This window comes from Chelonoidis abingdonii, chromosome 2, assembly GCF_003597395.2.
Source record: "Chelonoidis abingdonii isolate Lonesome George chromosome 2, CheloAbing_2.0, whole genome shotgun sequence".
NCBI lineage: Eukaryota > Metazoa > Chordata > Testudines > Testudinidae > Chelonoidis > Chelonoidis abingdonii.
The window spans coordinates 280,751,911-280,765,761 of record NC_133770.1 but is presented as its reverse complement, the minus strand read 5'-3'; the positions used below and the strand labels follow the sequence as shown (position 1 = coordinate 280,765,761).

At 38.2% G+C, this 13,851-nt stretch overlaps 1 protein-coding gene across 2 annotated transcripts in view; it reads left to right on the top strand.

The window, feature by feature from the left end:
- Positions 1–13,851, top strand: part of TMEM65 (transmembrane protein 65) — a 47,296-nt gene that overhangs the window by 19,888 nt on the left and 13,557 nt on the right. For both annotated transcript variants that reach the window (XM_032803521.2, XM_075063219.1), the window contains 4 exons: positions 3,459–3,503; positions 6,440–6,507; positions 7,762–7,816; positions 10,721–10,763. In XM_032803521.2, coding sequence (XP_032659412.1) covers positions 3,459–3,503; positions 6,440–6,507; positions 7,762–7,816; positions 10,721–10,763 — 211 coding nt within the window. The remainder of the gene's footprint in view (positions 1–3,458; positions 3,504–6,439; positions 6,508–7,761; positions 7,817–10,720; positions 10,764–13,851) is intronic.

Genomic DNA, 13,851 nt, shown 5'->3' with positions numbered 1-13,851 from the left:
CTAATATCCTGGGACTGATACGGCTACAACAACACTGCATATAGAATTCTCTGCAGATTTCCATTATTTCGATTGATTGTTTGCTTCTATCTGAACAGCACCACAAATATGCAGAGTATTTTATGGACGTAAATATCTTTTTCCTGTGGTGATGTGGAATCACATTTTCTTATGTTCTGCTGATAATGTGAATACTTTGCTAAGCTTTTTTGGAGGGTGGGGAGCGTAACTAAATAGTTAATATGGTACAGCATATATTTAGGCATTTCACTAGTCAACATCCTTCCATGCTTTGACTGGTATAACAACTGGAAATCATTTATATTATGTACAACAAGTGACTGAAGTTTTTTGTTTCTAGATACTGTCAGCTTGTGTTTTGGCTTTTCCTGCCTGAAATGTTTAAGACAACCACTGGAAAAGCAATGAACTTGTTCACTAAAATTAGAGTCAAAGTGTTCGCTGTACTTCCTTCTCATTTTTAGGTTTTAGAGATCTTCATACTTTTACTGTCTCGTGAGGCTATCCCAGTGAGTTAAATTAACAACTGGTTAGCTGTCTTGCCTTATGCTTAACAGTTATTATATAGAGTCTACCTCCTTCAGGATTCTCAAGTAAGTGTTATCTGTTTCTGTGCATCTTATCCACCAGTCCAGAATTTTTCCCTAGCATAGTCCCTTTCCTCTTCATGGATACTCCTACAAAGGAGTTTAGATTAGATTACCTTTCTGATAGATATGGAAAATACTTTTGGTTCTTTTGTTTTGTGTGTTTAAAGCCCTCACTGTCCTGGGATTATCTTGGCAAGTGATTTGCTGGCTTTGCCTTGACAGGCAGGTCGGAGAGAACCTTGTGTTCTGGATTGATGGATCTGAGGCACAGAAACTAACTTCCAGGTAAGAAATTATCCTTCAGTCTGCGTATGGTAGGGGTACTAGATCCAGAGTGTTAGTATTTTCCTTGATTGTTCATATTATTTCCTCACCCTTTCCCAGCATCCACTGTTAAATGGCTGACAATGATTTCTTTTTTGTTCTGCTTTGGAGGAGACAATTAAAATATGACCTGTACTGTATCTGAAATTATTCTTTCTTACAAAATGTGCTATTTCGATTTTTAACACTTTTACATGGCTTGATATTGCCCAGCTGTATCTTATGTATTTATAGGAGCATCCATCCCCATATCAAATATCAGCAATAGCTGATTGCAGGATTATAGTAGTAGAGATTGATTCTAATATTTTTGTATAAAATTATAACAAGTTATGACTTGGATTACTAATATTTCTTCAAGGCTGCCAGTTTCACTGTATCCTTATTTCTTAATAGTTTGTTCACTTACAAACTAGCAGTAGTGCTTGACTAATTTACTGAATATCCCCAGCTATCACTCATCTAATCATTTTCCTTTCAGATGGAAGGAAAAAACCTGGATCTAAACAGCTGAATATTGCTTGAAAGAGTATAAATCAGCCCCAGTCAGCAAATTTTATGTCATTTTGCTGAACTAGGAACAAATTGGAAAAACAGTGCTGTATTAGCATTCGGATTTATGTCCTTCAAGCTTAATCCTTTTGCGATTAAATCTAATTTTGTTTTAAAACAATTTATCAATTATAAACATGTAAAGAATTTAGATTTGGGAAGTTGCTGGGCCTCAGTTATCAGAAAATATAGAATGCCTTCCACTTCCACTTCTACAGGTTATTCCAACGGCATGCTAGTAAGGTTCTCTTTCCATTTCATTCCTCTGGTGTCTCCTTCAGTTGTGTGCCTTAGTCAGAAGATTTGGTGAGTTGCTCTCTTGAGACCTGATGCCAGGACTGCTTTCATTTTTGAGACACACATACTCCCTATTTGTGTATTGAATTTATAGTATGATGGTAACTCTTAAAACTGAAGCTTCTGCATGAACATTCTATTGAAGTTCCAGGAGTTACTCGGGTTTTTTAATGGGAAAAATTAAGGACCCTTTGCTTGTTTTTCCTTTAGTATTGATATGTAAGGTTTCAATTTGTCCCTTTCTAGTTTTAAAAAAATCAGACAGACCACAGCTTGTATTCATTATGCTAAGCCTTGAAAATTCAAAAGATCAAAAACAGCTTTTGTTTATGAATGTACTGTGAAATATATTTCAAGTTTTTAATTACATCTAGAATTTTGGTCTTTCAACTGTTGGGACTATCTTGCTGATAGTGACATTAATGTGGTTACAGTCTTACAATTTTTGTGCTTTAAAGCAGTGGTTTTATACACTACAAAGTGAGTCTGCAAAAAATGGTATTCTGGAGTTTCATGGCTGTGTCTCAATTATTCTAGTTCAAACTTGCTCATTGTTAAAAGAATATTTTCTTTCTCCAAGCCTTTAAACTCAGACATGGGCTCTGAGAATAAAGCTGGGTTCTTTCCTTCTCAAGCATCATCATCTGTAATAAAAGTACTGCACGCTTTAGCCAAAGTACAGGTGTGCATGTTGGAGCATGATTGGGTGATCAGTCAGGAATTCCCTTGTGCTTTCCTATGAAATGCAATTCCTGCAGGCTTGCTGCAGCAATCTGTAGGAGAGAGCTTTAATGTCCAGTGCCTGGATAACATGCCCAGTTTCAGGTTGTGTCCCTGATCCTGACAAAGGTAATATCAGGGTGGCAGTGCCTGCATATTCTGAGGGTCAATGATGGCTGACCTGCACTTAATTTCCTGAGCTAAAGTCCACATAATGCCTGTCGAATACCACCACCAGTTTCCTTTGGGCCCCGCAATTCGTTTGGTTTCTTTTCATCACGTTATCATCTTTGTCCTTATCTTCAAGGCTCTTAATTGTTTGGGCCCAGGATACCTAAACAATTGCTCATACTCCAGGAACTCAATTGCTGCTGCCTCTGCCACTATAGCATTGTTTACTTTTAATCTTGCATCAACAATGAAAAATCCGTGCTATTTCTTAGAGAACCTTCTTTACGTGTATAGTAGAAAGCCTTTTGTATACAGATATTGCAGAGTATCTTTTTTTAAACGTACTTCTGTAAGGGCTTCACCTGTGCACCATGAAATGTACTGTTGTTTATGTAAACATATGACTGCCTTATTGCTGTTTTCCATAACTTTCCTCCTCAAATTTTAAAACAAAGGTGCTCATCAAATTTTTTGAATATAGGCAAATTACTTTGCATAATTTTGATATTTTTAATAATGATATGGAACTAGTCTGAGACTTTCCTATTCTATATTTAAAAATTACTAGAGAGCATGTTAGTCATGATGATAACTTGAATCCAGTTTAGATGTATCTTTGTATAATATATTGATGTATGCCTGTATTTTCATTACTCCATTACAACCACATTTCTTTATATACCCTAGAAGGCAGAAAATAGAGAGATACCGTAAACATTCCATATTGCAATGAAATGGAAGTATGATTAGACTAACTTTCTAATTTCTTTTTGACCTATCTAGAGAAGTTGGAAGTTGCACCACCATCACCAGGACAGCTGAAACACGGTAAAAGAAAAAATATGCTTATTGAATGTCGTTAACAGTTGTATGTATTCTTTGATTCCTAATACTTGAAATACTTTGTCTTATTCTCAGAACTGTGCAGATTTATTCTAACTCATCCTTTCATTAATGGGAGCTATCTACATATTTTCCTTAGAGACTAGTGAGAGAACCTACATCTGGAATGCCCTGAGGTATTAAAAAAGTATCTGCAACCACTGTGCTGTTGTTTCATAATACACTAATTGGGGAAATGACCAGATATCTTTGATGTGTTTATCATCCTTAATGTCCAGTTTACCCAAACCCCAAGTACAAAGTATTACTGCACAGGAAAAGAAATTCAGAGACAATATAGAACAGTGTATTGGTTCCGAGCTGTGTTGATACAATAGCTTTTTTTTTTTTTTTCCCTTCAGCTTCTTATCCCATAGAAGTAGATTATCATCTGTGTGTGGAGCAGTGGTGGGGGACTAGAAACTATAAATATAGGTGTTGAATAAAATTTCTGAGAATTTAGTAGTCAACACCTATATTTATATTTTCTAGTCCCCCACCACTGCTCCACACACAGATGATAATCTACTTCTGTGAGGAAAGAAATAATTTACTCAGATACCACTTCCTGCCAAAAAAGAGATTCACTAAATCTTAACACCGAACATTTTTAACCTAATCCCACAGCTACATCTATAGGAGAGAACACTGTGCTATAACCAGGCTGACTGGGATAAAATTTCTGAGAATTTAGTAGTCAAGTCAGCCTGGGTTATAGCACAGTGTTCTCTCCTATAGATGTAGGTTTGGGATTAGGCTAAAAATTTTAGCTGTTAAGATTCAGTGAATTTCTTTTTTTTGGCAGGAAGTGGTGTCTGAGTAAATTATTTCTTATCCCACAGAAGTAGATTATCATCTATGTGTGGAGCAGTGGTGGGGGACTAGAAAATAAAACCTATTTGTATATACTGGGTTTAAATATTTAATTTTTTAACTGCGCTTACATCTGCTTAGTGTTGATCTTCCATAAACACTTTAGCAAACAGATTTACTGGCAGGAATGTTTGCCAAAGCAATTTATATTTAAGCAAATATTGCAGTATTTTAATGGAAAAGAAATTTCAGATTATCGAAAGTATTCATGCTGTTAACCTGGAAAGAGTTACTCGCATACAGTGGCCGAATTAAGTACTTGAAACAGTGAACAAATACATAAAAACTTCATTTTCATCACAGATAATTCACGAACAGGGAAAAAACCCACCCCACTCCAAATTATTATTGACAAATTATGTGTTCAGCTCTGTTTATTAACAGAAAGAATGTAAGTACCTTTTTCTTGTACACCAATGAACAAACACACTTCTACACCCTTTTCTAGTTGTGTAAGTTGTTTGTAGTGTTATTCATTCAGGGACCCAATCTAAACCCTACTGAAGTTATTAGAATCTCGTTGACTTCATTTAAGAGTTTGATCAGGCCTTTGCTACAGATCCATAGTGACCATACAGATCTTGGAAGGCACTGCAGTGTGTCACACTTAGTGTTTTCTATCTGTTGCCTTTTTAATGTCCTCAGTGTTCAAGCTTGCTAACGTACCAGATGTTTACAGTCACAATCCACTACACATTTTCAAATGCTGATATAAAGAGAGAGAGTTTTTATTGTCATGTAGAATAGTTCCAGAATTCCAAACTAAACCTTAAGTTTGGGAGCAAAAAAAAATTTATTGAAGTATGGTATTTTAGTTCCAAAAATTGGAGTATATATAGGTGCCTCTACTGGGTAGTATGAGTTGACTGTACCATTCACATTTTTATTATCCTTTCAGTTTCCCTTCAGTATGAAATCAGTACTCAGAAGTTTTCATTTTTCCCTTCTTTCTTTCTCTATCTCTCCCTCCCACATGTGGTTGGTTGTATGTTTACAAAATAGTGTAAATTTTAAAAGAGCATAGATTTTAAGATGTTATTGGGAAAAAATGTCAAAGGGCAGAAACATTGGGAATATGCTAAAAAAGATGTTAAAATAAGTCTAGTCCCCACATTTATGTTTTAAGTTATATGCGTTATTCTTCAATTCCCTATTTAATATTTATATTATAGTAGCACCCAGAGTTTCTAATCAGGACTGAGGCTCCACTGAGACAGATGCTATATAAATACCTACAAAGACGTACTCCTTTCCCCAAAGTGCTCACAAACTTAAGAACTATTAGGGCAGAACAGATGGGAATGATAGCAGAAAGGAAGAATTGTGCTGTAATGAAAGCCTGCTTATTGAAGGAAGGTCATGTCATAGCCCATAGCAGGTTACCACAATATTGAGTTATATCGAGTGACATTTTCTTCTCTTGAGCTATCAGAGGAAAGGTGAGAGGTAGAGAAAAAGAGAAGGGTTGGGAATGCAGAAAATGGAGATGAAGCTCAGTTCTTCAGGCAGGAAAATGAGGAACAGATTTAAGTGTAAAAATGTTGGCATTAGCCAAGAAACATAAAGGAAGACATACTTCTTGATCTGAGGCATTTACAGTCTAACAAAACACAGCTCCAGGAACATGTTAAGGAATAATGTAGATAACTATAGACCAAGATAATGTAGATAACTATAGACCCTCGCAGGTCTCTGAGCCTGGGCTCCAGCCTCAGCTCAAATGTCTACAGTGATAATTTGTAACCCAACAGCCCAAGTTAGCTGACCTGGGATAGCTGCAGCTATGCTATGGGTCTTCTGTTGTAGTGTGAGCATACCCAGTGAAAACAAAAAGGTCAGGACGAGACCAAGCTATATAAAAGCAGCTGAGGAAGGACTACTGCATGTTTGTGTCTTAATTTGTCTTTTAAATCTGACGTCTAGCAATTGAAGAACAGTTGAAATTTACATTTATTTAAATTAGTGAACTCAGCTATAGATTCTTACCTCTTATTACTCATTTCTTCCAGTGTTCTTCCATAATGCAATACCTTTTGTAGGATTTGGATTCTTGGATAATGCAATTATGATAGCTGCGGTAAGTTTGTTTTTATGTCTGATTTTGATAAAGGAACTGTAGTGTCTCAGATTAAATAAACATTTTATTATGATTTCCAGAAGACATTTTTCTACCATGTTGCTAACTTCGGTCCCATTTTAGTACTTCCACTGGGAATATTTTTACATTTTATTTATTTATACAGAATATTTTCAAAATTTGGTTTGTTTGTTTTTTTTTTGGTTCACTTTTCAGAATAGTGATGTTCATGGCTGAAGGGGCGAAATTAGAGCTGATCTTATTTTGGCTTGGTTTGAAAAGAACTTTTTTTTTTTTTTTTCCGCTCTTAAAAATCCGCGCAGTGTGAGCAGTCTGAATATGTGAACAATCCTTCATTCTGTTGACTGACGCTGGCTTGTTGTGTTACATTAGACATGTCATGAAACATGTCTGTCTTATAAAACGGTTATAATACATCATAACACACAGGAGTATTGTAATGCTTAATGTTTGTAAGGAATGTTTGTGACTTGCTGATAAATGGTCCTATAGATATGCTCTAAATGCTGTGGCTTTGTTATTACAGAATTTTATTAATCTAGGTGGGTTTAATTGGAATAGCACTTTCAAATTTTTCTACCTAGTTCATAGATTCCAAGGCCAGAAAAGATCATTGTGATCGTCTAGTCTGAACATCTGTATAACACAGACCATAGAAGTTCCCCAAAATAAATCCTAAAGGCAAAATAAACTAGTGGAGTGGAAACAGGAGTAGAGGCCAAAAAATCTTATTATCTTGATTTTTACCACTGACCCTACAGGGTTGGGCATGCTACTTAATCACATTGTGTCATCTTCCTCATCTGACAGTTAAGGCTGTAACTAACTCATGTGGTGCTGAGTACTTACTATTTTGATTAGCATTTGAAGATGTAAAAGTGTTAGAATAATTATAACATGCATTAGTTTTACATTTAGCTAAGAGAATTAAAACAGGAAATTAGTGTGCTGAGATTGGGGCTCTTGTTTTCTGATGTCCAGTAGGTAGCCACTGTGAAACAAATATATAGTATGAAATGAATATAGGATATACTAAATATATGAAGCAGGGACTTGTATTTAAGGGAATGGGAAAGGCTGGAAGGAGATGTATTGGTCAAGTAGAAGCTATGATATTACCTACCTCTGTACGAAGCAAGCAGCCGTCAGTCTGTTATGTTAAGTATGAATGTTCTTAACTTATTGCTGACAATTAATGCCTCAGAAAATGACAAGACAAACTTTTATTTTCAGGGAACCCAAATAGAATTATCGATTGGAGTTGTCCTGGGAATAACAACTATGGCAGGCAAGTAATATAAACACAATGATAAATGTAAACCAAAATAGCAAATTCCAAATCTAGGCTGAAAATGAGCCACATGGATTTGAAGTAGCTGCTCTTTGTTCCATAATTGAATCTTGTTTATAGAGAAACAACTCTCAGTTGTTAAAAGTAAGTATTCCATCTACAGTAATGGAATTTTCCACTGAAATAGCCTCTAAAGATATTGATAGATTGCAGTTGTTGTGTTCCTTTTTTTTTTTTTTTTTTTTTTTAAATGGCATTTGTGTAGGAAAGCTGTAAACCACCAAAGGCCTGATTCTGCAAGCTGCTATGTGCCTGCAACTCCAAATAAAGTACACAGGAGTTGAGGGAACTCATCCTGCAAAATCAGGCCCACAGTCTATAGCTCTTCAGTATGTCTGTTTACCAGTATTGAGAATGTGTTTTTTAATTCTGTTATACTATTTGAAAGAAGACTCTAAAGTTCCAATTGCAGAGAAAATGGCACTTAAATGCTGACGTGAAAGTAGGGCTGACTTTGTCTTGTAAAATCTAGCTGTAATTCTTTTGCAAAATTCTGCTTTACTGCAAAATTATCAAGTTATTTTCATTTAACTCATTAATGGTGGCCAATGCCAGATGCTTCAGTGGTAATGAACAGAACATGGCAATTATTGAGTGATCCATCCCTTGTCATCCAGTCCCAGCTTCTGACAATCAGAGGTTTAGAAACCCTGAAGGCATTGGATTGTATCCCCAACCATCTTAGCTAATAGCCATTGATGGATCTATCATCGATAAACTCAAGTAATTCTTTCTGAACCCAGTTATACTTTTTGCCCTTCACTGCATCCCCTAGCAAGGAGTTCTACACATTGACTGTGTGTTGAATGAAGAAGTACTTCCTTATGTTTAAACCTGCTGTCTGTTAATTTCATTGGGTGAACCCCTAGTTTTAGTGTTTGTGAAAGGGTAAATAACACTTCCCTGTTCACTTTCTCCACACCATTCATGATTTTATAGATCTCTATCATTTTGGAATGCAGAGTGTATAATTTTTCCATCTGGGTGTTCTCCTCCAATACTAGTTAATAGGACATAGAATGAATAGTTTCCTTCTCTGTTTTTAGGAAAATACACATTAGCAACAGGAACTTAGTTATAAATCCAATAGCATTAGCAGATCTTTTTGAATGACTTTCTTGACATGGCTAGTATAGCCCTAGGGAGAGTGCTCAGTTGGAAAATGTCAAACATAAAAGCCACAAAAGTGTGACTAAAAATAGTGCCATGCTCTGTAATTTCCTTACTGAGTCCCTGTTAAAATGTGAAATACACCTCTACCCCAATATAACGTGACCCAATATAACACGAATTTGGATATAATGCGGTAAAGCAGTATTCCCGGAGAGGAGGGGCTGTGCACTCTGGTGTATCAAAGCAAGTTCGATATAACACAGTTTCACCTATAACATGGTAAGATTTTTTGGCTCCTGAGAACAGCGTTATGTCAGGGTAGAGGTGTATCATCAAGAAAAACTGTTTATTGAGAGGGAAATGGTGTCTGATTATGCCATGTTGATTTGTGTGTGTGTGTGTATGTATATAAATTTCATAATATATAATTTCTAACTAAATTTTATTTTATATAAAATTATATATTTTCTTCCCAGTTAAATAACTAAGTTAATTAGAACTATCCTTAAGATCAGTTTGGCAATTAAAAGGTTTTTGTTCTGCTTGTCCATACAAGATTCAATATGTTGGTATACACTGACTGAATTACCAGTCTTAGAAATTTTACACCAGATCTGAAAAAATTGTGTCTAGGCATTGCCAATGGCATTTAGTAACAGACAGGCAAAGCCTAACAGGCGGTTTGGGCTTTATGGAAGCACGGTGGTTTTTAGTATTTTACAGGCCTCATGGAATGCTTTGTGACCATTCTATGTTGGATAGACTTATAGCCTTTACATTGGCCAAGTGAACTGTTGTTTGATTTAATAACTACCCCCAGCACCAAAATATTGGCTGTCTGAATTATCTCCTTTTATTTTTACTTCTGATATAAAGAAGAAATAATATAAGTTTCAAAGTTGGAGTACTTCCTGTGGTTTGCTTTCAGTGGTGTGTGTACTCTGCACATGTGGGACAGTGGCCCAGAAGGCAAGAGGAATTGGTTTGACTTGGGTAGAATGACTTTACCTTTTTAATGTTAATTTAATTAAAAACAAACCTAACAACAAAAAGGTAAACCTGCTTGCGAGTACGGCTCTTGCAACATAAGTGTTTTAAATGTGTGTAATGGAAAACATTACTCTTTCAGGCATGTATAAAATATATTTTCTCAGAATATGAGCTGGTCTACATGAGCGTGCTGCATCGGCACAGCTGCACCAATGCAGCTGTACCACTGTAGCGCATCTTAAAGACTTGCTGTGCCTATGGGAGAGCGCTAGCCTGTCGGCATAATTACTCCACGTCAGTGAGAGGCGGAAGCTATGTCCATGGGATGCCACTGCCTTTTACTGGAATATCTGTCATACTTAGCTATACAACTTCTAGTGCAAGTGCCACTGCTTCTGCTAACTGACTGGAAGCCTTTTTGTGTGACTCAGACTAAGGACTCCCATCTCCTGTGTCAGATTTACAAAGTTGGCTGATGGCTATGGCCATTGTTAACTAGTCTGAAAATTTGTTATGCCATGTCCCAGGTCTGAGTGAATTTCCTGAATTTAATAAATTGAAGAAAATAAGTGCACCACCTGTGATGTTAAAGCTCTGCTAGACCTACTGTTACAAATTGTGCAAGAAATCCCAGTGTAAGAGAATAAACTTAATTCTGATACTCATGCTATATATCTTAATTACTCTTTTGTCAGTGGGTTTTATAAAATAATGCTTTTCTATTTCTCAATTTTTCAGCTGCTGCTTTGGGAAATCTTGTTTCAGATTTAGCTGGACTTGGGTAAGTCTGGGTTTTGCTGGAAGTATGTTATTGCTTGATCTCAAAAAAAACAAAACAAAAAGCCCCACCCAGCAAAGCTTAATACACTGTAGAAATCACTTTGGGTGTTTCTAATTCTTGAAATGTATATTAACCAACCAGATACCCATAAAGATACCAAAATAATTGCCCTTCTTTCCTTGTGTTGCTCAGAAATAAAGCTGCGTTCTTCGAATTACTGCACATGTGGCTCTCAATTAGGTGTTCTTGTGCCCCAGCACAGGGGTTTGGAACATTTGCAGTAGCAGTGTCCAGGAGGGGGTTTCCTGGCAAGCCCTCATGCTCCCATTCCCCAAATACATAAAGGGCACAGTGATCCCAAGTGCCACTCAGTTCCTTCTAACTGCCTCAGCCAGTGAATCAGAACAACCCATAGGGTGTGTCTACACTGCAAAGACCAGCAAGTCTCACCACCCAGGTCAACTGACTCAGGCTTGCAGGGCTTGCGGTACAGGGCCAAAAATAAAAGCAAACAATTTCTGGATGGGCTTTGAAACCCAGGGGAGAGGTGTAGGGGAGGCGAAGGGAGAGGTTGTGTCATAGAGGCCCAGCCCGAGTGGGAATGTCTACACTGCTATTTTTAGCCCCTTAGTACAAGCCCAAGTTGGTTGACCTGGGCTCTGAGACTTGCAGGTGTGGATTTGCTTCTCCCCACCACCCCTCCTGTAGTACACGTAGTGTCCCTCTGTAACCATCTTATTATTTAGTAATTGGTCTGATAGTTAGGGGTTAATTTGTTGATAGTTACTTTGTTTATACTTGTGAGTATATTGGTTATCCTTTCAATTAGCTTGTTAGCAGTAGTTGTTTTTTAAAGGCAGCAGCTTATGGCAGAGCCCAGATCTCCAGGTTTCAAGCCACATCTCTCCTGACACCTGCGATAGATGCCTTTACTGTCTAAGTGAGGAACATGGCCATGCTGAGTGTGTGATTTTGCAAGTCCTTCAAGTAGCTCACAAAAAGTAGAGGCAGTCCAGACTTTTTCTTATGGTCTGTGAGATCTGTGTTGGATGTTCACAACTTACCTCTCCAGTGCTCCGGTCAGCAGAAATGTGGCACCTAATGCAGGAGAAATTAAGACATAAGAGACTCAGAGGAGTCCCTAAGAGCAGCCAGGGACCCCTGCTGTCAGAGGACTAAGGCCAGGTCTACACTAGGAAATTAGGTTGGTATAACTACTTCGCTAGGGTTGTGAAAAATCCACATCCCTGAGCAATGCAGTTAAACTAGCCTAACTCCCTGGTATAGGCAGCGCGAAGTCAAGGCGAGTATTCTCCATTTGACATAATTACAGTCTCTTGGGGAAGTAGTTAAACTACACTGACAGGAGAAGCCCTCCTGTTCACTGCAGCGTTTGAAATGTAGACTTGCTCTGAGTGACTCTGACTCTTAAGGGCTGGTCTACACTAGGAAACTGGGATTGATCCATCTATGTCACCCAAGGTATGAACAACCCACACTGCCGAGCAATGTAGTTGAGCCAACCTAAGTCTCTGTATAGACAGTGCTTCCCTTTAATTTTTCCATTAATGTAGCTACTGCCTCTTGTGGAGGTGGATTACATATGCTGACAGGAGACCCCCTTCCATTGGAGTAGGTAGCATCTACACTGAAGTGCTACAGCTGTGCCACTGTAGCATTTCAATTGTAGACAAGCCCAGGGATGCCATGGCACAGCTGTACTGCTGCAGCACTTCCATGTAGACACTGCCTACACTGACTGAAGTGGTTCTCTCATCGGCGTAGGTAATCCATCTCCCAAAGAGGCGATAGCTAGGTTGATGGAAGAATTCTTCTGTTGACCTAGCACTGTCTTCACAGGGACTTAGGTCAGCTTAATAGCACTGCTCAGGGGTGAGGATGTTGCGCCCCTGGCCAGTGTAGTTAAACTGACCTGCTTTTCTTGTGTGGGCCAGGTCTCCGTTTCACAGCATCGAATCCTGTCTCTGCGGCTGGGAGGGCAGAGGAGTTCAGAGGAGCTGTTCTGCCAGTGCTGAGAGTACAGTGGAGCTCTGTCGTGCTGCAGCACAAAGCTTCGACAGAAATCTTCCTCTTCAGCTAAAAGATCTCAAAGGAAGAAGAATTCAGACAGTCACCTGTTTTTTCCTCTTCAGCATGGGCTTCAGCAGCACTCTCCCTTTCAGCGTAAGAGTGGTCAGGATAGTCTTCTGCAGTGCTTCTCTCGTTGGCACTGCAGCTTTGATCAAAGCCCCTTCTGGGCAAGCATTTCAGCTGCTGAGGAAGCTTCAAAGCAAGGAGAGGCATCTACAACACCCTCACTGCAGGGACCTTTTTATACCTAAATTTGGAGTTCCGAAGGCTTCTTTTGTGTCTTTGACAAACCTCAGGGTCACTCCAGATCCTAAATCATCAATCCTGGAAGTTCCCCTGTCTTGGTACCAAACACGTCCCCTCCTCAAAACTAGCAGTACCCCGGCTTCGAGAAAATTGCTTTGAACCAGTATATCAACACAATTAAGGATTTAAGACCCACTCAAATCCTTCCTCCTCCTGTTATGGCTTCTGCATTAGAGGTTTCTTCATCCAAAGACTCTGACTCCTCTTCAGACTCTGACAGGAATCCTCCACCAAAAAGGAAATTTCACGAACAGAAAGAAAAAAGTCTTGGCAGACATATGGAAAAGACCTTCTTATTTAACTCAAGGATGCTAATTATTACTATGCTCCTTGATTCCCTCCACTTCTTTCCATATGGTCCACAACCATGGTCATATTTGTCCCTCAGGGGCTCAATAGTTGCAGTTTTGAGGAACAAGTTCTCCCACAGTATATGAAATCTATTCATGAGTCACCTGCTACAAACTTATAATTCTGATCACTCTCCTCATTAAGTTCAAGATGCAGAGGAACAACAAATTGTAAGTGATGGTGAAATACCAGCCCAACAGGACAAATCTTCTGATTTTCTTTCTTACCTGATTAAACCATTTCATAGGCTACACCACTTTCAGCTGATTTTAAAATCTTTGAGGAATCATTGAAGCATATGACAAAAACACTAGAAATTACTATGGTGACAGTTCAGGAA